The sequence below is a fragment of the Podarcis liolepis genome (assembly GCF_965112155.1).
Source record: "Podarcis liolepis genome assembly, chromosome: 2".
NCBI classification, from domain to species: Eukaryota; Metazoa; Chordata; class Lepidosauria; order Squamata; family Lacertidae; genus Podarcis; species Podarcis liolepis.
The window spans coordinates 85,176,337-85,202,655 of NC_139555.1; the positions used below are offsets into that span (position 1 = coordinate 85,176,337).

The 26,319-nt window shown below is 44.4% G+C and overlaps 1 protein-coding gene across 3 annotated transcripts in view; it reads right to left on the minus strand.

Moving 5' to 3' along the window:
* The window catches only part of PODXL2 (podocalyxin like 2), a 57,304-nt gene extending 32,056 nt beyond the window's left edge, over positions 1 to 25,248 (minus strand). The window contains exons 1-2 of one of the 3 annotated variants that reach the window (XM_083489312.1): positions 24,471 to 25,248; positions 15 to 305 (exon numbers count right to left, since the gene is read on the minus strand). In XM_083489312.1, coding sequence (XP_083345438.1) covers positions 15 to 305; positions 24,471 to 24,522 — 343 coding nt within the window. In that variant the 5' untranslated portion in view covers positions 24,523 to 25,248. Of the gene's footprint in view, positions 1 to 14; positions 306 to 9,560; positions 9,586 to 9,767; positions 9,848 to 24,470 lie in introns of those variants that run through there. The other 2 variants (XM_083489313.1, XM_083489314.1) reach the window with 2 other exon arrangements.
* Positions 25,249 to 26,319: the final 1,071 nt, after the last annotated feature.

The window sequence follows — 26,319 nt, forward strand, 5'->3', positions numbered from 1 at the left end:
ATAAAACAGACTACCTGATGACTGTCCCACATACAAGCTGGAATCATTTATGTCTCCACCATCATCCCAAATATACTGGGACTGAAGGATCTTGGAATCTTCATTCTCCTCGCTGGAAAAGCCCGAACCAGGTGAGGCTAGCAGGGCATTGGGGACAAGGTCTGGTTCTGACACCTCCAAGTTTGGCTGTTTGCTGGTATCTAGAGACTCTAAGTGAGACATTGCTGAGAAATCCACGAAGGAGGTTGAAGTCAGTCCTTCAGTACCAGGATCTTCTGAAACTGCACAGTAGATGCACAAAGAACCTACAAACAAGAATGAGAGCAATATCAGTTTTAGTAATCATACAGAACCTCAAAGGAGAAAACAAAAAGTAGTGGAGCTATCTCTCTTCGAAAAAGGGCACCCAAAATGATCAAAGGTTTGGAGCCATGTTACAACATTTCAGGGAAAGACGAGTAAGGAGGGGAGATGATTGAGGTGTATAAAATTATGCATTTGGGGGAAAGGTAGATAATATTAAAACCTCTCTAATATTAGAACCGACGACCAGCCAATGAAGCAGAATTTTAGAAGCCTCAGGACGGACTAAATGAAGCATTTCTTCACAAAGCACCTATTTGAACTATGGAATTAATTCCCGTAAGAGTTAGTGATGGATATCAACTTGGATCATGGGCATAGCCAGGATTTGAGGGGGGGGTAGGCCATTTGTTGGGGGGGGAGAACCTCAGTTAGCTATGTGTTTTTATTGATTTTTATTTATTGGGGAGGCAGCTGCCCTCCCCCTTGGCTACGCCCATGACTTGGATGACTTTAAAAGAGGATTATACAATGCATGGAGGTGGGGGTTATCCATGGCCACCAGCCACAGTGGTTATGTTCTACCTCCAATGTCTGAAGCAGAATTATAATCTGGCAGAATACCAGTTGCTGGGGAGAGTGCTGTTGCATCCCAATGTCCTGTTTGCAGGCTTCCTGTAACCACGCAGTTAGTCACTGTGGGAGCAGAATGCTGGACCACATGGGCCTTTGGTCTGATCACGCAGTCCATACATTCTCTCAAGAACAGTCTCTGTCTTTACAGCAACATTTTTACAGTGGAAGCTTGGGTTGCGAACATGATCTGTGCGGGAGGAACGTTTGCAACCCGCAGCGCCGTGTCTGTGTTTGCGTGGGTCGTGATTCGGCGCTTCTGTGCATGTGCAAAGCGCGGTTTAGTGCTTCTGGGTTCAGCACAGTCTGCAACCCGAAAACACGCAACCCAAAGTGTCTGTAACCCGAGGTATGACTGTACTGACTTTGGTATAACTACAATATCCACAGCAATCACACAAAAGTGATGAATATATTCTCTGGGGGAAGAACATGATATTCAGGTATGAAAACCACAATGCATCCACTGCAGGGAAAATTAGATACTGCTGCAACTGAAGCAACCTGAAGGAACCCTTTTAAACTCTGCACAAACCAGTGGGTAACTATGCATGTATCTGCATTGAAAAGTGACTGCCTAGAAAGCCCTTAAGCCTTTTGGAGAGAAAAGCTGAAATACTGCAGATGAATGCAAGAACAATCATCAGACCATTCAGTGACAGAACCTAGTAGCTTCCCATTCTCATCTGCAAACAGAGGGGTGGGGTGGGGAATAGTCTGTTTTCATTTCATAGCCATAGAGAAATAGAATATATATTCTGAATAAGGAAAAAAGGTACACCCTTGCAAATCCAGATAATTTCCCCCGCCTCAAATTCCTCCAGAGTCTGGGTCATGGAGTTTAGCAGTGACTGAGACACCAATTCTGAGGCTACAATATTATCAAGCTACGGAGTCAAATTGGGTTCCTGGCTCTGAGCACTATGTTGATGATTGAGGGACCACTGAACCTCAGGTTGGCAGGCAGGAATCCACTAATCCAACTCTCACAGCACCAGAGCCCACAGAACTGGAGCTAGGACCTTCATGAGCACTTTCACCTAGGTTTGAGGAGCAAGTGCCCCCCCATACCATACCTTGCCAGTTGAGTGCTGCTAGGAGCACAGCAGACAGAAAGTTATGATACACAGAACTGCCTACCTTTTGACCAAAAGGCTGGCCCTAGTCTTCCACAAGGGGACAAAGCCTAGGAGAGGTGGACTGGAGGAAGAGCCACAAAAGAGCTCTGTTCAATGCAACCCATGTTGTAGGAAGTTGCTCACTAAGAGCTGTCCTTGGTGCTGTAACAACCGACTAGCCTTGCCCTATGCGTTGGTCCCTCAATGAGAACAGGACAGATTCTACATTGACCACAATTATTTATTCTCCTTTACTGCATCTTCCTGTGAGATCTTTGGTTGGTCACTATGCTAATAGGAATTCTAAAATCCAGTTTCCATTTTCCAAGTCACCCTGAGCAATTACACCCTCAGTAACTGCCCACTCACTGTTCTTTCCAACTTCAAAATATTCTAAAGAGAGATCCTTCATTATGAACGAGGGACTGTGTTTTGACTGCACTGCAAAAGAATTTGTCGCTTTGATAAGAAGGCTTTCCCTCATTTTGACATATCAAGTTTCTAGAGATGCATGTGCTTATCTCTGCAGGCCAAGACAGAATTAACTCTGTAAAATAGACTCTGTAGAACTAAGAATTGCACCCTGACCCATGACATTTAAATAGCTATACTGTCTTGATTTCTCACAATCCTTTGTTTTGTTTGTTTTTGATGTGTCTACGTTTAAGAGTTTATGTTAATTGAGTGGTCGGGAACCTATAGGCTGTGGGCCTAATGACACCCGACAGAGGCTGGTCCATGGGGCCATTTTGGGCAAACCACTACCACTTTTCCTGAGCCTGGCATCATGCCAGGAATGGAAACTTTAAGCCACAGCTTTAAACTTCAAGCCACAGCTAAAAGGAAGAATAACCTGGAGCGCTCCCAATTTTTCATTTGTGTCAAAGTCAGCACTTTTTGAAATGGGCATCTTTTTCTGTCATACTGAGCAGCGAATTGAGAGCACACTTAACTGGCCAGATCCTATTCCCTGTGTTAAAACTATATCAAACAGCAAAACTTTGCTATTGCTCAATACACATTACTCATTAAAATAGGGAGAAAAAGTAGTGCTGTAGTTGGAAAGTCATGTGAATTAAGCAAGCAAGGTGTGCATGTACTACATGGCTGTTATGGTCTAGGAGACCATATCTGTCTAGATGTACAGAGTGTACAGAGGGGTGGGTTGGCAGCAGTTACCCAAGTTAGATTAGCATGTAAGCAAATGGGCAAGTATTAAGAGGGGGTGGTGTTGGTACCCAGAGCAGTCTTTGGATTGGGACTCCATAAACATGAAAACAGAAGGGAGAATTTACACACTATTCATTCCAGAAACTTGAAATCAAAGGGAGTGCCTTTTTTGAGCCTTGGATAATGCTTGGTCTGCAAGAGCTTTTCCACAACTGATTCATCCTTATTTTTGGAGACTTTTTATTGCCCTATGTGCTTTCTCATTTTAGATCAATAAAACAAAATTAGCTAAAGGAGATCAACTAAGACAAAGGCAAATACCAGAGATAGCAAAAGTATGACAGGAGCAAGCAGCATTGAAAAGAAGTGCACTGCAGCATAAAGCAGCCAACCAAGGCTTCTCTGGCCATCCCAAGGGATGGACAACTCTCACCAAGAGTTATTTGCACATAGCTGAGTCAGTCAGTCACTAAAGCCAAAACATCCCAAAATATGCTCCATTATAGAGCATGCAGCATGCCTTTGCAGGTCAGATTATATCTTGCTTGAATACTCTCCTAGCTCAGTCTACAAGGAGAGAGAGATAGAACAGAATTGTGTCTAGGATTTTTATGCCTTCACACAGCAGCTGTCACTGAGCTATTATTAGCACTACAGCAGCATCTTGAGACCCCCAAAAGAGAGGGGGTGTGTGTGTGTATATATAAAATTGTTGTGCTTGGACTATAAACATATGCAAGTGAGATAACACATGCACACTAGCTGCATTCAGAATAGACTAATCCTGTTTATCTGCTGTGGTGACAGATATGCAAGCTGCCATGACTGGCATGAGCCTTTGATTGTCAAATTGAGTAAAACCACCAGCCACTCCCAATTCATCCATGATCTCAACGTAACAAGAGACTCCAATGGGCCTGACAGGCAGCAGAATGCCATCAAACCTACCTCCCTATCCAAGCCATGTAACTGTTTGCCTATGCTGCACTGCTGGTGGTGCTAGAATCTAGTGCTGGCCTTGAAGGCCCTAGTACTAGGACCCTATTGCCTAGTTGTGTTAATTTGCTTGTGTGCACAAGTTCATAGGATGGGATAGGTACAGAGGCACAAAGAAATGAAAGTGTAAAACTGGCAACCTTATATGCTATGCAGCCAAAGATGTATTTGCTACAATGCGTACATGTGACAAAGCTGTGGCAAACCACAGTGCCCTGGTGCATGTACCTGTAAGATACACATGGTTAAAAAGCACACGTTTACTGCATATATGTAACAGTTTTATTAGTACATAGGCCCTCTTAGATCTGCTGTGCATATATCTGTTAAAAAAAATGAAAGTGTGGATTGCTAAGACCATGTAAAAAATGCCTAACAGGGTAACGTCTTAGACACAAGATTCACCTTCTCTTTCCTTCTTGAGGAACTCCCATCAGTGTTACAAAGAAAGCCAATACAGATTCCTGGGGGGGGGGGGGAGTGGCAAGGTTGCTTCATACCTCTTTATTAGGTAAATAATGTTCTATTCCTTGAATGCTGAACTAGAGAGACACCAATTGGCCATATTACATAACATAATGTATTCTATATTTAAACCAGTGGTTCTTTGGCTTTTACTGTAACAGCAGTCAATTTATTACCAGATTACACACAGCTACATTTACAATTCAACCCTAAGCATGTTTACTCTGAGGAATAAATTCTATGGAGTTCAACAGAAATGCAATAGTAAGTGAGTTTCGGATTGAAGCCTCAGCCAAGAAAGGTGAGGAGTGGTTTACTAACCTGGTTGAAACTCGAGGAGCATGAACTCTTACACATTGGGCAAGCCTTATACAGTTTCATGTGCCATCCATCAGTATACTGGATAGAAAAGTATATCTCCCTCAGTGAGAGAAGAGGGAGGGATACAAATAATTATTAACGTGATCTCATGAATCTTAATTTCCATTCATCCAATTCTTTGGCACCAATTCAAACTTTATGGGTTGGATGCAATGTTATTTCTACTCAGAGCAGACCCACTAAAGTAATGGACATTACTTCCCCAGCAGCCTAAGGCTCCTTCATCTTGTCTCTCTTTGTTCCACCTTCTTCGTTTCTCTGACTGTTCTGAGAGACCAGGGGGAAGGGGAGGGAGACTCCTTGGATTCTTCTGCATAATATCTGTCTCCTGCCCACCCCCTTCCTGCCTCTGATTCTAGAATGTTATCTGCCCCAGCCTCTTCCTGCTCACCAAACCCTGTTGCTTCTTCAGCTTGACACCTCCTCCTTCCAGTCTGCTCTCTTTTCTCCCTCTGACCACTCATCGTCATCTCATCACCAATCCCCTTCTTCTTCTCTGGGGGTTCCCTAGCTGGAGCTTCCCATTACTACTCTGCATCCAGCCAGTCCATGGCAGTTCTCTACTCAACTGTTGGGCGATCCTAATCGTAAGGTTGGCAGTCCTCATGGCAGGGTGAGCTCCCATTGCTCTGTCCCAGCTCCTGCCAACCTAGCAGTTTGAAAGCATACCAGTGGGCGTAGATAAATAGGTACCGCTGTGGCAGGCAGGTAAACGGCGTTTCTGTGCACTCTGGTTTCTGTCATGGTGTCCCATTGCGCTAGAAGCGGTTTAGTCATGCTGGCCACATGACCCAGAAAGCTGTCTGTGGACAAACGCTGGCTCCCTCGGCCTGAAAGCGGAGGTGAGTGCCACATCATGTAGACAAATTTGACTCGACTTAACTGTCCAGGGGTCCTTTACCTTATAAGGTTTGGGAATTAATACAATTCTTGATAGTTTCCAGGTTGGTGGCAATAAACCTCCAGCTAAGGTATCATTGTACAGTTTAGACATATGTATGGGACCATTAAATCTTTAAATGTTTTATAAAATACTATTGAAAAACCTACCTTTAGATTTTTAAGTACAGTGGTACCTCGGGTTAAGAACTTAATTCGTTCTGGAGGTCCGTTCTTAACCTGAAACTGTTCTTAACCTGAAGCACCACTTTAGCTAATGGGGCCTCCTGCTGCCACCACGCCGCTGCCACGCAATTTCTGTTCTCATCCTGAAGCAAAGTCTTTAACCCGAGGTACCACTGTACCTCTTTTTCCTCTTCTGTAATTGCCAGTGGGGACTACTTCCGAGTAAGCATATACAGGATTGTGCTGGAAACGTCTCTCATGTCTACTGCCTTCCCCACGCATTCTCTATAAAAGTCCTAAAGCTTAAAAACGCCGTCACCTGTGAGGAGCCTGGCCTTCAGGGGAGCTAATCCCATTAGTGCAAGAGGTTGTTCCCAGCAGTTTGTTTACCCTCATTTAACTCTGAACTGTTTACCCAGTTTAAACCCTTTAAGATTCATGATCCGGTTTACCAGGCTGGGCTACTATCCTCAACCAAAGAAAAGAAATGCTAGCCAAAGCACAAGAATTAGCAGTTGTGAAAGTATCAGCAGTGGGCTCAGTCTGACGTTTACTTCCTTCACTGAGTATGAATTTAACCCTGGGAATTTCAAGACCTCAGCTAAGTTGAGCTGCAGAAAATTTGCTTTTGCAAAACTTGGTGGATCTGAGAGCCAAGTTCTTGGATTTGCTTTGCGCTACTGTAACTCTAATTTGCACAGCAAACTTCCACCGATGCAAAACAAACTCAGCCCTGCCTTTTGGTATTTTATTGTTCAAATTGGTCCTGCAAGAAGTACATAGCTCTAACAAAACAGCACTAGCTATATGCAAGTATCAATGTGTAAAGATTATGCCTTACAATCTTCATTACCTGCCTTCAAATATTCTTCCCAGCTAGCAGGTTAAAGATCTAACAGATTGTGAGATGTCTAATGCTCACTGAGCAATGGTAATGGCAAAGCAGGGATTTGAACTCTGGTTCAGCTTTATCATTGTCAGCTAGGAGCCACACGAATTCTACAAAACCTCTGGCATACTACCAATACCATTGCCCTGAGCAATATCCACACATGTTTTGCCTACAACAAACCAAGTCCTTACAAAACACAAGTATAGGCCTGTATATGCGTACCTCAGCCTAGAGTGCATCTCAGTCCTGCCAAGGACATATAAGACATGAGGCTTTATGAGAGGCGCCAGTGCAATTATACAGAGATATTTGTCTCTTTGGACTTGTTCAGGGAAGTTTTAAAGACAGATAGAAAACTGAGTGAAGACTCAGTGTACTGTACTGTTACCTTTTATTCTCTCTGTAGCCTCCAAGAGATATAGGAACAAGACAAAGATCTCCTGACTGTACCTACAATTATGACTGGGTCTACACATCATTTGCACTTACACAGCGTATTTTAAAACAGGTTTGTTCCATTCTCAGAAATTAAAACCCAAGCAAATTCCTGGGTGCCAACATGAAAAGATCCAAGGTAACCAGACACCGAGGATTTTCTAGGCCCTGGCCAGATCCTTTTTCGGATTCCACAAGAAGGAAAGACTCCTGACTAATTCTTCTGCATTGAGCCTGGCCTCCTGACTTCAGGCATCCAAGGAGTTTGCTCTAGTTTTCCCTTTCTTTAGACTTCTTGGTGCCTTTGTACAGGAGTAAAACACTCAGCCTAAGCATGCACAATAGCCATTCCCAATCCGACAGCAACTCCTGGCACCCCTGACATCAACTGGGCTAATTGGAGTTGCAGTCAAAAATATCTAGAGAGCACCAGGTTGGGGAAGGCTGCTGTGCAGTCTCCAGTTTACTAGCAAGGAATGCTTCTTAACAGCTGCCACCAACAAGTTATTACAGCCATCGAGACACCTGAAAATAAACACAAGGCTCAGGGAAATAACTGCATTAAGGCCCAAGACTTCTCTGTTCCAATCTGTGTCCTGAGCTTCCTCTGCTAATCTGGGCAGAATGTTCTTTTCTAAGAAAGCATTCAGCAGAGCAATCTAAACAGTCTCTTGTATAAAACACATTCTAGCTATCTAACAGATAAAACAATTTTGTTGCATCAAGTATTTAATACAGAGAAACGGCACAAAATTAGAACATGCTCTTTCTTCACTGCTTTGTTTGTGTGTAGTTTATAAATTCCTTGATCCTTTGTTCAGCATACCAAACAATCCAAAATGGCACCAGTTGTGTGGTTTCTACGCTAGCCCCAACACAGAGCGCCTCAAGCCTAGCCATATGTCCTTATGCAAACATCAGTTACACTGCAGTACAGCGGACAAGAGAATTTTCTGGCCTCTTTCTGAAGCCTAAAATGCCAAGCAGATCAGACCTGTCTGCTTCCACAGCCCTGGGCCAAGCAGAACTGGGCAAGTCATGATAATCATCATGCGCTGGAATCGCACTATCACACCTCTGCCAGATGACAAAGTACATTAACATCAAATTTGCTCATATTCTCAGACCAGACAAAAATGGAATATGAAATTCACTACCTTGGAAGCCTTGTGAGTGAATTACAGGAATGACCAGCTATTCACTGAGTGGCAGACCAGGGGGGCTGGCCTGGCCCACTTTACCTTTCAGGCCAGTTTAGACTAGGGTTGCCATACGTCTGGAATTTCCCAGACATAGCCGGCAATCGGCCATTAGAAGCAGTGTCCCGGCGGAAATCGCTGAAATGTCTGGGAAAATCCAGACGGATGGCAACCCCTTTCGGCATTGTCGTTTTTTGTCAATTTTCCTTAAAAATAGCTCCAAAACTTCAATTATTTTTATTTTTTTAAAGATTTTGCAAAATATGCTCAACAACTTTGGCCCAAAACCCCCCGCAAAATTCAACAACTTTTCAGTCTGGATTTTCACATTTTGAAATATGGCAATCCTAGTTTAGACAGCTGTGAGGGAGCAATGATTTGACTGTAAATTGGAGAGAAATCTGAGGTGGGGTTATGGATCTCATTAATTGAAACTTTCCCCCTCGATATTTGAAGCACCATAGCTGGCAGAGTTAAACCAGACCAAACAGAATACAACACACACACAAACATATATATACAGTTGGATTGACCACAACATGGAGGGTTGTGCCTTTACAATGGAACCAAGTAAAGTGAAGCTGGCCAAACCTTAACCATCATGGCCAGCATAGGCGAAGCTTATCGCAAGGCATGAAAAGGCGGTGAATGTGTGACTCAAATTGCCTTCCAACTATTTAAAAGTCATATCACGGCACAGTTAGGGGGAGGAGGAGGAGACAGGAATGAGAGGAGCTTTATCACAGTTTTAGCAATTGTGGGAATCGCTCACAGAATTCAGCTGGCAAAGTGGGTGCAGCCGAGGTCAGTTCTTCTGTAAAAATAAGCTACCAGGGAATAAAAAGGAAATCAAAATTCTGCGAACAGCAGCAAGAAGACTACAGCGGTAGGATTGTAGCATACATTTTACACAGGATGGCTGTCAAAGAAAGGGAGACTTGTTCCTCAGATGAACAGCTGTGGCATGGTGGGGGGGGAGCCCATTCCCAAAGGACAGCAGATGCAGGTTATCCCCAAAGCAGCGACACAGTTAACAGAGCAAAGGACAAAACGCCAAGGAAACACTAGGCCAGTTGTAAAGCCAAAAGGAAACCTATCAGGAGGAACCACCTGTTGGGCAGGGGGACTGAATGAGTCAGGAGGCTTAGTGTTGGAGCCATGTCAGGGGCCTGGTCTAGGCCGAGGAGGCAAAGTGAGACTAAGCTCAAGAATCCAGAAAAGGCATGGAAGAAAGTCCAGGGCATTGGGGGGGGGGGGGGAACGACGACAGGTTGATTAAAAGCCTGTAGAAAGGATGCCAATAGGCTAGAAACTGAACATCATTAAGGGATATGTATGGGCAAAGGGCCTAGAAGTGTTATATAGTGTACAGGCCTACGCTGAAAAAGCCACGTGTTGCGCAGAACAAACACACTTGCCAGCACACCATGGCAGCCTCTTAAGGCCTAAGCACAGAGGGATGAAAACAAACCTGAGGTTGCCAATGCCTGTGTTAACTTTTCCATTTGAAATAATTAGGATTGCCCATGGCATAACACTGAAGCAGAGCTAAAGAAGCAAACAAGCCAAGCCAAGCCAGGCAGCCAAAAGAGAGGGACTAATTGGTTTACAGCCTGCCATATGGCAACCCCAGAATGGGGAACACACTTCAGTGTAATGGAACGTGAGTGTCACTGACTAGAATGTAAGAAATGAGGTTACACAACGCTGAAAAGCAGGAGGGCCTTTGACAAGTGAGTTTCCCTGCGAAATTATAAAGACAGACACACGCACAGGCATCTGGCACTGTATTCCTCTCTACAACTTTAGCACTCTTGCCCTGAAACCTCCTGGGCCCAGCTGTGCGAGTCCCCAACCTTTTTGAGAGTGGGGACTGCATCTGAAAATCTGTTACAGAAACCATGAAATATCTGTTTCTTAGAATGCACCCCAGGCAAAACAGGCAAAACACCTATACCATTCCCCTGCAAAAACCAAAAAAAATTGCAGACAAAAAAGGTAGGCACTCTCCCAAAACAGGCAACCAACCCCCCCCCCAAGCCTGCAATTAAATAAATAAAAAGAATCATAGAACTGTAGGGTTGGAAGGGACCCCAGGGGTCATCTAATCCAATCCTGCCAATGGGGGTGTCTGAAAGCATCATTAAATCCACAGAGGCTATGTTGTGGCAGGGAGAACCCCAGCATTATTATCATGTGGCAGTGCCATCATAATACTCTCCTCAAATTCCTCCTCTTAGCTGACTATCTTCATAGCCACCAACCAAGGCAATGGTACTCTCAGAGCCAGCATCCAGGACAAAACAAAACAAAACAAAACCCCACAGTATGGCATAATGGTTGAACCTCTTAACTAAAATACACCCCCAATACTGATTGCTTATGTCCCAAATTTAGCTTCTCCCCCTGGCTTGCTGAATTCCCTGACATGTGGGGCTAAATTGGATTTCTCTTATATGGATTTTCTGTGTCCAAGTGAAATGTGTCATACAGCCATCAAAGTAATAACAAACAGGACCTGAGAAACTCAGATTCATTTTCCCACTCAGCTAGGAAGCTCACTGGGTGATCAGGCACTCTCCCAGCTTGACCCAGGTTGCAGGACTGTTTTGAGGACGTAATGGAAATAAATAAACTATGCACCCCACCTTGACTACCTTCAAGGAAAGGTGGATGTAATAATAAACAATGCATTAATAAATAATGAAAGGAGTCATATACTGGAGAGAATGCCACCACACACAACACTACCTCCAACTATAATAATGTAAGGATGAAATGTGCTAATAACATGTCCTGGGTATGAGGGAAGCAGCAGGCATTTAAAAAAAATCTCATTTGGCCACGAGCCAGCGAGGGCAAGCTCCCTCCGAAAGCTTGGAATGAGGATAAGACAAGTCCTTTTCCTAGGGGAAGACGAGGGGCACTTTCACCTATAGTCTCCAACCTACAGCCACAGAAGATGACCAGGAACAGAAATGCCTATGAGGTTGGAAGCCTTGAAACCATCTGCCTTCCTACTTTTCCCAGGGTCACACCAATAGGAAGAGAAGTAAAGCTCTTTCCCCACAAAACAAACAGACAAAAACTAGCCGCATCACCAACATCAGCACATCCATCTGGCCGTGCTTTCCAATCAGTTGGTGCAGGGTTCTTCTGACTGAAGAAGCTCCTCAACACACACACACACACACACACACACACACACACACACTTTTTTTGAGGGGTGTGGGGCTTCACATGTTCAACTGGATTCACAGATATCAAGGTATGTCCAGAAGGGTGTGAGCTGACTTTTGGGGCACTGCTAGTTGGTTCCATCTGCTCCCCACTCAGTGAGCTCACTCAACACACACCATGCAGGGACTCCCATATACACTGAGAGTCCGATTGCAAGAGCTGCCAATAATCTTAGGACTGCCTCTTACAAAGGATTTGAGTCTTCTGCTAATAGGAGTTCTGTTGGTTCAGGGACTGAGAAAAGAAGTGTTTTTTTTACAAACTCATGGTCTGTAAGGATACTTCTGAATCACACTTTCATGGTGGGAGGGGGAGAAGATACCAGTACCTGCTACATATAACAAAATGAGCAGGGAACATTTAGCTTATCTTAGGTGCAGAAAATGGGGATCCAAATTTTATTTAAGCTGTATTAGAACAGGGGTGAGGAACCTGCTGAGCATCCTTCCAGAGGAAAAGGTGGGTGGAGTAATGAAGGTAAATGTTACCTTTGTACAGCAGGGCCTTTTTCCAGCACACACTCACATACCTCCGTCATCTTGCCATCTATGCAACCAAGAAGCATTATCGGAACTCAAGAACACATTCCAGGCCAGCAAAAACACCCAAGGAAGATTCAAATAAGGACTCATAGGAGATATGGCCGGGGAGGGTGTGTGGCCTGGCTTGGGGTGTTCCATTAGGCCCCCAGGTCTGAGATTCCCCACCCCTTTTTTTAGAATATAAAGACTGACAAAGCAGTTTGGATAATTGTGAGGTTCAAGTGGATAACGTGGAGTCTATGATGTTTAGGAGGAAATAAATATAACAAAAAGGCTATATTAATGCCATTTTTAAAAAAAACAAATAGGGGAGAGAGATAGGAATGCAATGGTTTGGAAGGGATGTCATCTGGAGTCTCAGAGATGAATGAGCAACACTGGATAAAAAGTCTGGTGTAGGAAAAAAAGAAAAATAATATTTATTTATTAAAAAGGCTGGTGTGGAAGCACTTAGGCCTCTCTGCCCTTAGCCAGGAAATCAACACATCTTTACCAACTTAGCCTACGAACCAGAGCAATGTCAGAGCAGCAAGTGTAATTAAACTGCCCCAAATACATATAATAAATAAGGAATTTCCTTCCAGAGTAAAAACATTGTCCTCTGGCAAATTCCTGCCACACGGAGATACACAGTACAAAATAAAAGTTATTCTTCTAGGTTCACAAGACAAAGAGTTAGGAAAGGCAGAAGACACAGGCCTCATTGTCCCAGTTTGACTGCCTGAGGAACAGCAGCTTTAATGAAGGTGATGGGAAACACAAATATTGGTCCACTCAGATTTTGACACAGTGGCTATCTCCTACATACATTAGTGAAGAATAAATGTGGAGGCAGCAGGCGGTAACTACTGCCATACTTGAGTGTTATTGAGGGGCACAATTTTTTGTGTAAATGAACTCAAACAGCTATTCCTGTTCTTTATAGTACCTCAATATCTGCTGCTTGAGATAAAATACCTCATTCAGAACAAACTACAAGTGAAGATTATGCCAACTGGGGGGTAGGACCTCATAGAAGGACCCCATGCTAACCTGCTTCAGTTTATATCTGGCTTTCATTTGAGAGGCTCTCCAAATTTGTGCCCAAGCATCTGTCCAGCAGATGTTATTCAAAATAGGGACCTCGGTCCAAAACGGTCATTTATTGATAATCACTTGAGACAGGGGAACAATGATCAGCTGAAAGAAGCATCTGCCGCTGATGTCCCCTGATGTATAGGCTACTGGTGGAAAAAGGAAGGCAGAGATCCCAAGGAACTTCTGTTACACATTGTCAGGGAGAAAATTTGAGGGCAGGATAGCAGTGAGTTAAGCTACAGTGGGGAAATAGTGAATCATTTATAGAAAATACAGTGGCTCCCCACGGATTTGGTGAAACTGGCAGGCAAAAAATACAGGAAAAATGGAACAAACTACTTATTCACGCAAATGTGTAATTGGCTTATGGAATCCATTAGCACAGGATGTTTAGATTTTTGCACCCACCCACTCCCCCAGGAGGATTAGGCAAGGTTGTGGAGGAAGGTCTGTCAATGGCTATCAGACATAATAACAAAGAATGGAACTTCCATGTCCAAAGGCAGTATAACTGATTACGAGAAGCTGGGAAAAAATGGGGTGGTTGAACCCATTGTGCTTTTATTTGTAAACTTTATGGTGGTATCTGGCCCCTGTTGCCCCAGTACATTGCCTCCACGACAGACAGATCTTTAGCACCATCAAGCAGAACAATTCTTACAGGCAGAGGGCTGCAAATCCAATCCAGAAGTAGCGCTAAAAACAAACACATTGCCAACCCATGATCATCTTTCCTATGCTATTATCTGTGTTCTTTCATACAGAATGAGAGCAAGGGTGGTTGAGAGTTTCATTTTATTCCCAACTGAGTAGAAGAGGAACATTTCTAATGGTTAGAAAGGAGAAAATCTGGCTACATGAAAAGTGAGGAGCTGTCTGTGGGCTTTACGATCCTTGCACCTTCTTCCGAGCTATTGTTTCCTGCAGTTTATCGCAGCTTAACTATATATTTTTAAAATCCCTGAGTCGGCAGAAATGTTGTGCCATCGTGATTTGACACGCTTCTTCCGCAGTCAAAAAAAGCAGGTGCCTGATGAGCCGTTTGTCTTGACAAAGAAAAGGTGCAGTACGAGGCAACTCCATGCTTAAGCGGCTCCTGCAATCGTGTCCGTGGTGCTTACTGGGCTGACATCCTGCTGCTCCACGTTGGCGGTGCAGGACGTAGTGCAGATTGCACGCACAATGTTGGAGGCTCACCAGGATTGCAGGTTTGCACCAAGAAAGCCACAATCTCAGTGGCTTCCGCCTGTGAACACAGAGAGAGCTCAGAGCCCAGACAGAGCCCTTTTGTCTATCTCCCCATGATTATTCCAAAGCATCTGACCCTGGTTCCTTCTCTATAGGAAATGAGTCCTGCACCCCTATATCTACAACCCCCCCACGACTTTTGCTGCCAGTCTCTCATTTATTAGTAGAACATTCTGAATGCAGGATTAGGAAGCCCAGCAGAGCAATCACTTCTAATTAGGACTGCAGAAAACATAGGCGAGAGGTCAGCATTCCTCTGGCACAGACCAAGCCGGGAAAGAGGCAGGCACCCCGCAGAGATTCTAGCACACCCACATTCCCAGGAGCCCTGTATATTTTCTGGGCTAGCAGCAAAAAGCAGGGAAGCAAATGTCAGTTTAACGACCCATGATGTTGTGTAGGGGACACATGAATATTGACTAGTGGCACACAAGACTGTAAACCAGCAGATTGTTAGAACTGATTTTGCATTTTTAAAAAATCCTGGGGTTTTTTGGAATTATAATCCCACCTCTTTGTCAATCTATGGAAAGAAACTGCTAGCAGACCCCCCCCCCCGATTTTTCCATTGCAAGAGATAAAGGAGCACGCTCATCTATTTGTTTCTAAGTAGGATGTCTATGCATGGATATCCCAAGAACCTAAAGATGAGTGAGGGCAGCAGAGATCCCGTACACTTGCAGGAAAATAGAGCGTACATAGATACATACATACATCATTTTATTTTCATCGCCACCTTTTCATAGTGAAAACCATGCTCAAAGCAGCTTACAACATGAAATAAATTACATAATTACAAATATAGCAGAAGTAGTCATCAGTAATAAATAAAACACATGAAAAAGTACACAACCAAATTGAACAATTTCCACATACATCAAAAGAAGCTCTAAAAATAGAGACACAAAAAATTAGTATCAGCAACAGTAACACCCCCCTCCCCCCACACAAATACCCCACCCAACTCAAGAGTCTGTTCAGCAGCCTCAGCTTTTGCAACTGGGTGTCAGTCAGGACCTCACCAGACCAGGCAGGGGCCTGCAAGGCCAGGGAGCAGGTCTTCCAGGACTCACAGCCAATGAGCAACCTCCACTAAAGGTCCAAAACTGCCCACAGAGGGTTGTGAAGGCACCCTTCCCTATTTCTGACGAAGAACAATGCAATGGTCCTCTCCTAGACCTGCAGAGTAGTCGGTAGGAAAAGCGTTGGCTTGGTAGGCTGCTCAAACAACACAGGGAGCTACAGGGAAGGCAATACAGTGGTGCCTCGCAAGATGAAAAGAATCCGTTCTGTGATTCTCTTCGTCTAGCGGGTTTTTTCGTCTTGCGAAGCAAGCCCATTGACGGATTAGCGGATTAGCGCTATTAGTGGCTTATCTGCTGATCGGATCAGCTGATAAGCAGCTTAGCGGCTTACAAAAAGGGGGGGGAAAGGGAAAAAAACCCGCAGGAACTTGGAAGGCATTGTCGTCTTGCGAAGCAAGCCCATAGGAAATTCGTTTTGCGAAGCACCCCCAAAATGGAAAACTCTTTCATCTAGCGAGTTTTCCGTCTTGCGAGGCATTCGTCTTATGGGGCACCACTGTATTCCCAGCCTCAGCACAGTGTTTTTCTGGGTCCTCTTGCCCACTATGTCAGATCATATGAAGGAGAGTTGGTGAAGAAAAAGTATATGAATGCTTCTGCAAGTGAAAAGCACAATCCAGAAGCAGTAAGATTTGCAATCCCAGCTACCCCTTGCCTCATGTGTGAATCCACCCAAGCTATATTCATGTAAATGAGATATGTTAGCCTTATTCTTTGGGGACAGCTCATTCAAATTACTGTACAATTGAGAACTGAGAGCAAATCGCATAGCCTCTGGGCTCTAGGAGACCATATAGTTTTCCTTTTGGCCAATTTCAGTGCTCCCATTTTGCCTATTTATCCACAACATCCTACAAGGCTGTTCCTCATTTCAAGCACAAGGGAGGAATGTGTGCTCTAATTCATACTCTGTCACCTGGAGCTCTCCCTTGGAGTATGAATATAGTTATTTAAACCTCGGGTGCCTATAATTAAAGAAACGGTTCCTTAGAAAGATTGACTGCGTTGGATGTGTAGCCATCCCAATTTGCTGGAGTCGAGCAGATTAACTAACAAGGAATTAGTCAAGCAAGATAGCTGAAGGGAGGAAGATGCATTTAACACCCTCTGGAATCTCACAGCACTGTACACACAAAAGAAGAGGGTGACCAAGGAAGGAAAAGAGATGTCCTTCTGTAGAAAGGTCTCATCTCTAGTGCTCATTCATCCAAACTGTGTAGTAAACATAATCAACTTCCATGTAGCTTAGCTGAGGAATGTCTGCTACTATGCCATCAGAGTGCCAGGCTTAAACACAGCCTGCAGCACATTTTTACCCTCAGTTTCCAATATAACTTTTCCAATATAACTTTTCCAATAGCGGTGTAATTCCTTTTCTGCTAATTCCAGAAATAAACTTAAGTTCCCAGAGAAAACTTGAGGCTACCTATTGTGGCAATAGAACCCATCCTCACTATAGATCACATCCACACCATACATTTAAAGGACATGGTGCTACAATTACTAGGATTAGGAACTAAAGTTCTCAGGACTCTTTAAGGGGGAGTAAAGTGCTCTAAATGTGTATTCAAAATGTGATGTAGATGTGACCTCTGGTGAAATAAAATCCGTGTTCCCAGTAGCAGCAGGAAAATCAGTTCAAGCATTTGAACAGCCACAACCTTCACTGATTATTAATTAGGCTAAGAATTTAGTTAGCAGCAGATTGCATCTGCTACCTCTCATCACCATAAAATTATTTAGGAGCCATTACGTGAATGAGAACCCCAGGGAGTCTCAAGGACCGAGATCAATCTTGTGCCTGGCAGATGGAAGATCTCATTATGGGAAGTTAAAGGCACTACTTTAAGGGAAGGGACTCTTACCTTTGCTGGGATGAACCAGGGCAAACCATCCTAGTTATTCATCCTAGTTATTCAGTAACATTGCAACAAAGTTCTAGCATTGTGCTATTAGGGGGGTCAGCAAACTTTTTCAGCAGGGGGCTGGTCCCTCAGACCTTGTGGTGGGCTGGACTATATTTGGGCGGGGGGGGGGAATGAACAAATTCCTATGCCCCACAAATAACCCAGAGATTCATTTTAAATAAAAGCACACATTCTACTCATGTAAAAACACCAGGCAGGCCCCACAAATAACCCAGAGATTCATTTTGAATAAAAGGACACATTCTACTCATGTAAAAACATGCTGATTCCGGATTTAGAAGGCGATTGGGCCGGATCTGGCCCCCAGGCCTTAGTTTGCCTACCCATGTCCTATTACAGTCTAGAAGTGTTGGCCTGGAATTGCAGAGAAACTATGGAGAAATCCTATTTCCATTTACTTAAGAACAATTCCCATTGATCAAAGCTGATGAAAGTATTTCATTCACAACATGATAGTTGGGTGTCCCATCAACCAGGCACATTGCTTTTTCCTTTCCATGGTCAGAAGTAAGGGGGGGAAAGGGATGATATCTCTCAATTTAATAAGCTGAAATATGAATGAGTCTTCTGCCCCTTCACACAAGCCACAATTAAACAAGGAAATATCTAATTAGCCAACCTGGAAAACTATGGTCAGCAGCTTCAGAACAAGCTGGGATATTAAAACCATGGCTCAAATATGGTATAATATCCCGTTTGTTCTGAACCTGGTAACCACATTACTGCTATGGATAGAAACTTCCTGATTTGATCGCTCATGTCACAAAGTGAGAAGTGAAGGAGCTGCATGGATGGGCAAAACACCTGTCAATATTGGCTTAATATCATTGTCCAAACACAGCTACAATTTCCCAATCGCTTATACATCTGGAGTCTTAAAACAACAGCTGCTGTGGAGTGCTTTATGACTTTTTAATTTGCTGAATTTAACAACCCTATTAAAAAGCAGGGCTAGCGTTTGCGAGGTTATTGCAATGCCTCTGTAGGCATTGGAAGGAATGAAGATTTTGGAGAAGCTTATGGGGCAGGAGAAATTACATGTCCTAACACTTAATGTCTGATGCACTCTTTCTACCATAATGTTACAATGGTCTTGTTCCTCCAGCCTGGCAGGGCTTCCATTCCAGAAGGACGTGCCAATGTTTCCTAGTGAAAGCACTTCCTTCAGTATGGCCACCGTGTTCCAAGGATGGGAACAAGCTTTCCTCATCTCAGTAACCCATAACTGTGGAGCTGAACTTAAAGGCAACCTCAAAACTATGTTAGATATTGAACTACACCTAAAATACCCAGTTGTTGCTTCAGTGAATCTCATATGTTAAAGGCAACCCCCCAAACTCTTAATAACTTAGGGACAGAAATGGTCTGTACCACTATTTCAGCCACACACCCCCAATTTGCAATAAACAAACAAAGATTTGTGAAGGCCAAATTTATATACATGGGGGGGGGACCTGTGGCACTTCTGATGTGGATAGACTACAACAGCCATGATTCCTATCAGCCATGCGGCTGGGGTTGATGGGAGTTCCACATCTGGAGGGCCACAAGATGATGGCATACAGGCATTAGTCCCAGCTGGTCACACTTGGCTGTTTAGAGTGGTTGAAATTAAGATGCAGCCCATCACTCGCTTCCCTTCAGCCTCGCAGAAGCCCCCAAAGTTTCTTTGAGGCCACAGTGGAGAGAAAGGATGCTCAGTTCTCCCTTTGGCTCCTACGCCACTGAAGAGCACAGAGTGCCTTGTGGGCCTGCCATATTGATCCCGAGTCCAAGGCAAAACTATGCATTTCAGGTCCAAATGGGAAAATGAGTGAGCTCAAACCTTACAGTCTTGAAGCTAACATGGGGATTTACGGATTAAGACAGTGAGATGAGCAGCATCACAAATTGGTAAGCAGATAAATACTGTAAATGTTTTATAATGCAGCAAGATAGGGAGAACAAGGGTGGGACGTCAACTTTTAAGTATGCATTAAATTCAAATTACAGTGGTACCTCGGGTTAAATGCGCTTCAGGTTACAGACTCTGCTAACCCAGAAATATTAGCTCGGGTTAAGAACTTTGCTTCAGGATGAGAACAGAAATCGCGCAGTGGCAGTGCAGCAGCAGCAGGAGGCCCCATTAGCTAAAGTGGTTCTTCAGGTTAAGAACAGTTTCAGGTTAAGAACAGACCTCCAAAATGAATTAAGTTCTTAACCTGAGGTACCACTGTAATTTGATGTGAACTTGTTAATTTTTTTGAAAAGCAAAAAAAATTGGCCAAAAAAAAAAAAGAAAAGAAAAGAAAAGAAAAGAAAAAAGGGAGATGAAGGATAAGATGGGGAGCCCTTTCTCCCCTTTGCCCTGTCCTGCCCCCCTCAGAGTTTCTTTGCAGGTCCACATTTATTATTTGCCTACTTGTGAAGTTAAGCAAGCTTTGGATAAATGTTAGAGCACTTAATTATGGCTAGACAGAGATGGGTGAGATGAAAGGGCCTTTTCAGTAGTGGCACCCCAGTTGTGGAATGTCCCCCCAAGAGAAGTCTACTTGGCCACCAACTTTGATTACTTTTCTGGGTCAGGCGCTAAGACCTTTTATTTTCCCAAGCTTCTGAAATCAGAGGCAGCAAGACTTTGGGGGGCTTCAAGAGAATCCATCCATACAGACCGGCTAAAGGGTAGTTATTACCCCATCTCCACTCACTCACTTCCCAGGAGAGGGAGTGATTTCCATCCCCATCAGGGCAGAAAAATGTTACTGGTTGACAGAATTAGGCCCATTGAACTAGGAGGTAACCATCCTTGCATTAAATCATTTAATTGAACTTTGCTGATTCCCCCCTCCCCCCACATTCTCAAATTTATTTTATCTACTTTTAAACTTGTTTGATTTTGTTTTAATGCTGCATTTTGTCTTGCTGTATTTTTTATTATTTTATCTTCATTTGTTTTATTTTACAAGCCTAAAATCACATAAATGAATAATAAAACAAATTAAGTATGCAAAACACAATTTTAAAAAATGGCTCTAATTTTCAGAAAAGGGGAGCTGTCTCAGAAAACTGGAAATGGGTGCAGAGAAAGAAGTCAAGTATTATAACATGTAAATGGAGTGAATAGGGATGCATGAATACAAAGAGTAAGTGTGTGCATGCAAACAGAAAGGATTTGTGAAATTTTTTTTGCAGGCTTCCACTTCTGCCTTTCTGTTTTTTTTAAATAATAATAGACTTTCACTAAATGAAAGAGGACTTGGCACAAGGATTGTATCAACCATTTTATAACTGGATTGCCCACCGAGTTTTCAAATCAGTCTTGTCTAGAACCTGCTGCCATCTATGGAAAGCATATATTTGTGTTTTCTTAGCCCATCTATCACCTGCCATGAGTTGTAGGAGGACTAAGAAATATGACATGGCTTTACCTATACAGTACACAACACAGCATCAAAAACCTTTGAGCAGTTTTGTTGATGTCCTGTCGCTTCCCCTGTAGAAAAACACCTATTGCTAGGGATCAGTTAAACTTATTTAAAGGCTTTGTTGCAACACCACATGAACTAACAGTTTGAGGTCCCAGAGTTCTACCATATTCTATGATCACACCAAGAAGCATGTGATAGAAGTTGGATCCCAAATGGCTCCATTGGGTTCTATAAGACTTTACTGTAATGTTCCATAGGCTGTATGTTTTTTTTACAAAATCAAGGTATAGAAATATTTAAATAAATAATAGGTGGTTCAGAAACTGCAGCTAGAGCAGAATGTCTTCTAGTATGTGCTTCAATATTACACTGGCCTTTCACTAACTCTGCTGCATTCCAATTTGTGACCAGAAAATTCATAGAATCATAGAGTTGGAATAGACCACACGGGCCATCGAGTCCAACCCCCTGAGGTGTTGGTTGATGCACACATCAAGGAACCTGTGTGCTTCATTAATGGATGGAGATAAACCTGGGTAACAGCCAATTTTTTGTATTTTCAGAGATGGAGAATCAGCCAGTTATGTTTCTTCTTCCAACTAGGCCTTGGTGAAGCCTGTTGCCTGCATAGCCCCTAGAAGTGCAGTCATGCTTGGCAGGGGGTTGGACTTGATGGCCCTTGTGGTCTCTTCCAACTCTATGATTCTATGATTTGAGTAGCTGCTACCTTCTTCCATATTCTTTTTTAAAGCCACTACCAGCTGCAGACTTACGGTGTTACCACCAGCCAGGTTTTCTCTCCTTTTCCCCCTTTTTAAATAAACAATCTAGTCTGATAACATATTTCTGCAGGACTTTAAAGCTGGCATACTATTTTGTGATATTTTGAACGGCCTGAGAAAGATGTTGTTCTAACATGAATTATGGATTTCCCCCCCCCTTAGGGGCCAATATGGCTAGCATAACTTTACTTGTGTCTCTTTACAGAAGGATCTATTCTCAATACTTAAGAGATGAAACACAATTTACAAGCAGAAGGGTGAACATGCTCTGCTCCAATCCCATCACTGGCAGAATGACCAGATGGTCTTCATTCTTCCAGGCCGATTGCTGCAAAGTATTGATTAATTTTATATTTTTTAAGAAAACATTTAATGGTCTGTTACAAAGTTCCATTTTACTTTGTTCACCAAGATTACAAACTGAGCTTGTTCACTCACATTATTAAGAAAAATAGCCCCTTCCAACATTCTTCGTTTTATTTTTTTGAAAGGGGTCTCCGTCTTTAAATATCTCCAATGAGATTATACAAAATTAGAAGCACAGGCCTCCTACCTATTCTAATTATAATTACTTCTGTACTTAATCGGCTTTAATTAATACCCCACCCCCCTTTTCAAAATTTACAGATTAGGCTCTTTAGAACTAGAGTCTAATTTGGTATCAGGACTTCTCGACAGCATATTTTTGGTGAAAGAGAAACAATCAAAATACTCTAAGGGGAAAAAGGTGACAGGACAATGTTATGGGTTAAATGATTCTCAGTGCAGTACAAAGTAATTCTGGATGCAGTCCCTAGAGGAAAATACAGTATGCAGGAATCCTAACTCAGCTTTGGCATGCAGAAACTGTACTACATCAAGGCTATTTTCAGCAATCTCTAGGGACGCTTTCTTCATCCCTTAAAAAAACCCCTAAAACAATAAACAACACTACTGAAACATACAAATCCATATTAACAACAACTCTCAGTAGATCAACATTCTGAATATCCAAACGCATATTAGGTCCATTAAGTCACTGAAAGGAAACCATCTTCCCTCAAATGTCTTTACTTGCTGCCCATCTCTTAAACGGGTCTATGCAGTTAACTTTGTCATTTCAGCCAAATCTTCACTAGCCATTTTTTTTTTTCAGTGAAAGGGTAATTGAATTACTACATTTCTTAACCACTATATTTAATTTTTTTTTTGCTGGCGTTAGTAAATTCCATGCTAATTCACAATGCCCATCACAACTATGCCACGCAAATGTCCAAGTGAAATCTATAGTAATTCCCCGCCTCCTCCCTGAAATGGAGAGGAACAGCAGTGGAAAAATATCACCCACTGTTTGCAGTGTGGGCACTGAATAAATACATTTGATGTTCCACCCCCATCCCACCCCCCCACCATGTATTATACGGCTATAGGCTGCAGTGAATTTGCAGTTTCTTGTAGCTCCCTGCTGCTTGTAGCCACATGATATAACACCACTTCCCAATATGGTGTGTGAAGCAGCATTGAATTTCACAGCATTGAAACTGGGCTTGAACTCTCTGAATTGCAAAGTTTTGTTCCGTGACAAGAGAGTTCCAGGTTGCCTAGACTGACATACTCCCTGCTCCACCACACAAAGAAGCCATTATTTAGTGCCAGGGCAGGTGCTTCACGACTTTCCATGGCACCATAAAGTAAAACTTAAAATGGAACGGCAAAATGCTTACCTTTGAGACACTCTCACCAGGCTGTTTTCTACAGGTAAGTATTATGTGGCCCCATATGACAGAAACACCTTTCCTCATAGAAAGATACCCCACTGACTGAAACATCAATGGTGGTCAATAAGGGGTAACACATCGCCTTTAGAATGGCAACTAGCCTTGCTACAGGATAAGGCACTTAAAATAAGAAGCACCTAAACTCCATTGAAGGAAAGGGGGGCAGAAAGCAATGTGGAAGGAAGGACATAAGCTGTACGGTATATACTTTACCATGGTGAATTGGAACAACAGCGGGAACTTCCAAGAATATAAATAACCTTCCTCCGCGCAAAGTGTACCTTTTCAAACACTGGCACTGGAAATAAAGTTAATACGAACCCCTCCCCCTTTATATGTGTATTTCTTCCCAGATTAAGAGGTTGCCAAGGTGTATGAGCCCCCTCCCGCTGCGCGACCCAGCCCCACCTCCAGGAAAACGATTTCTATTTCCATTTTGCCCCCCACCTCAATCGCCCAAGCTGCCGTCTCGCACCCCTGCCTTATACCAGGAAAAAACGCCCCCGAGTTAGGAACCCCGAGGCCACCACCATCCATTCCGGGCTGCTTCAGAGGACCAGATTCTCTGCCCCACCGATCCACCCCCAGCGTGGGGTTCCCCCACGGCGATCCCCACCCACGCTGCAGGCAGCCTCGGATCCCCAGCGGGGGGGGGTCCTTCCTTTGTCCGGGGCTGCCCTTGGGGACCGCAGGATCTGCGCTTCCCGATGCATCGCTCTCGGGTTCCTGGGAAAGGAAACGACTCACCGCAGGCCAGCAGGAGCAGCCTCGGCGCCCAGCGCGGGAAGAAGGGTGGCATGGTGCTTCTCCGTCCTCCTGCTCGCCTGCCTCTTTCTTCAGTCGCACCCGGCTTGTGCAGCTGCTACTGCTGCTTCTGCCGCCGCCGCCCGCGGGGCTCTGCCCCTCCCGGCCGCAGAAAGGACCTCTCCCCCCTGCGGCAGCTCGCGCTCAGAAGACATCGCCCTCCCTCCCCGCCAGCGAGCGGCAACTTTCCCCGCAGCAGCAGGAGCACCCCGCTCTCCGGGCGCCCCCTCCCTGCGGCCTCGCTTCAGGGGGGAAGGCGGGGGGCAGACGACGACGACGAGGAGAGGCAGAGCTGCTTGCACTGCGCGGCCAGTCAGACGAGCGAGTGGCTCTGCTCCAAAACCAGCCAGAGCCCCCCACCCGCCCGAAGCGGCGGAGAGATGCTGCCTTGGCCGCTGCCCAGGCTCCCTCTGCAAACCCCGCCGCGTGCGCCTCTCCCGCCCCTCTCTCTCAGGGGTGTGCGCAAGGAGCAAACGCAGGCGGCGACCAATGCAAGGAGCAAAGGCTAATAATAATAATAATGGGCAGGGGGGCGGCGGGGGCGGCCGGTGTTCAGGTTCCAGCAACCGCAGCCGTTTTCATTCGCCTGCTGCAACAGCAGCAGCAGCAGCTCCTGGGAGCCTTCGCCTCTCCACCACGCCCCCTCCCTCCCGCGCCAGGACCGGCGGCTGCCGCCGACCGAGGATCTCCCCGCTGCTGAATTAGAAATCGTGTGCATTGCGCAGTGGTCTGCATTCCGGCCGCGGCCGGGCTCCAGCTTCCGCCGGGGTCCTAGAGGGAGACGGAGCGGGTGCGCACCCCCCCTATTCAGCGAGCAACCTGCGGGGAAGAACCTGCAGCAGCCCTAGGGTCCCGCCCTGAAGATTGCGGGGTCCACAATGAAGGGGTTCAACTTTGCCCATCGACTTGGGAGGCCCAGCCCCCACAGATATCTTATTGTGGGTGCCGACCCCCTGGAGTTGACTCAGGTGGCAGAAGCCTCTGTGTGTGCGTGGGCTTGGGCGGAAACTGGGAAGGTTTTGGAAGATGAAGGCCATTGGAGAGGCGCTTCTCGCGCTCGTGGGCGACGCTACGATCCTGCGAGCGTCGTTATCTGAAGGGATAGCTCAGTTGGTAGACCACGAGACTTAGTGACGTGGGTTTGCACCCCATATTGGGCAAAAGATTTCTGCTTTGCAGGGGGCTGGACTAGATGACCCTTGGGGTCCCTTCCCTCTCTACATTTGATTCTATGATTCTATGACTTTAAGGTTTAGGGGACTGGATCCTGCTAGAGAAGGGGATCTCCACCGGTTATTTGTGGGTCACAGAAGTAGCTGGTTATCACTGAGGAGCTAGGAGCTAGGCAGTGCTTTTTTCTGGGGGGGGCACAGGAGTATTCATACCCCTAAATATTTTGTGAATCTAAGTTTGGCCTCATTGAGGGGCATTATTTCAATCTGAGTAATAATAATAATAATAATAATAATTTATTATTTGTACCCCGTCCATCTGGCTGGGTCTCCCCAGCCACTCTGGGCTGCTTCCAACAAAGATTAAAAATACATTTAAAAGTAGGAAAATGAGAGTACCCCTAAACATTTTATATTTTTTTTAGAAAAAAAAGCACTGGCGCAAGGAATAACAAGGGCTCGCCTCCATAACCTAATTGCAGCTCCAATGCGCAGCCCTGGAGGCTGCAATAATATTGGGGGAAATAGGTTTATCCATGCATTAGGGAATTAATGATCTCGGCCTCAACCAATTAAACAATTTACTAAATCTGCATACATGTATATGCAAGGGCTTCTTT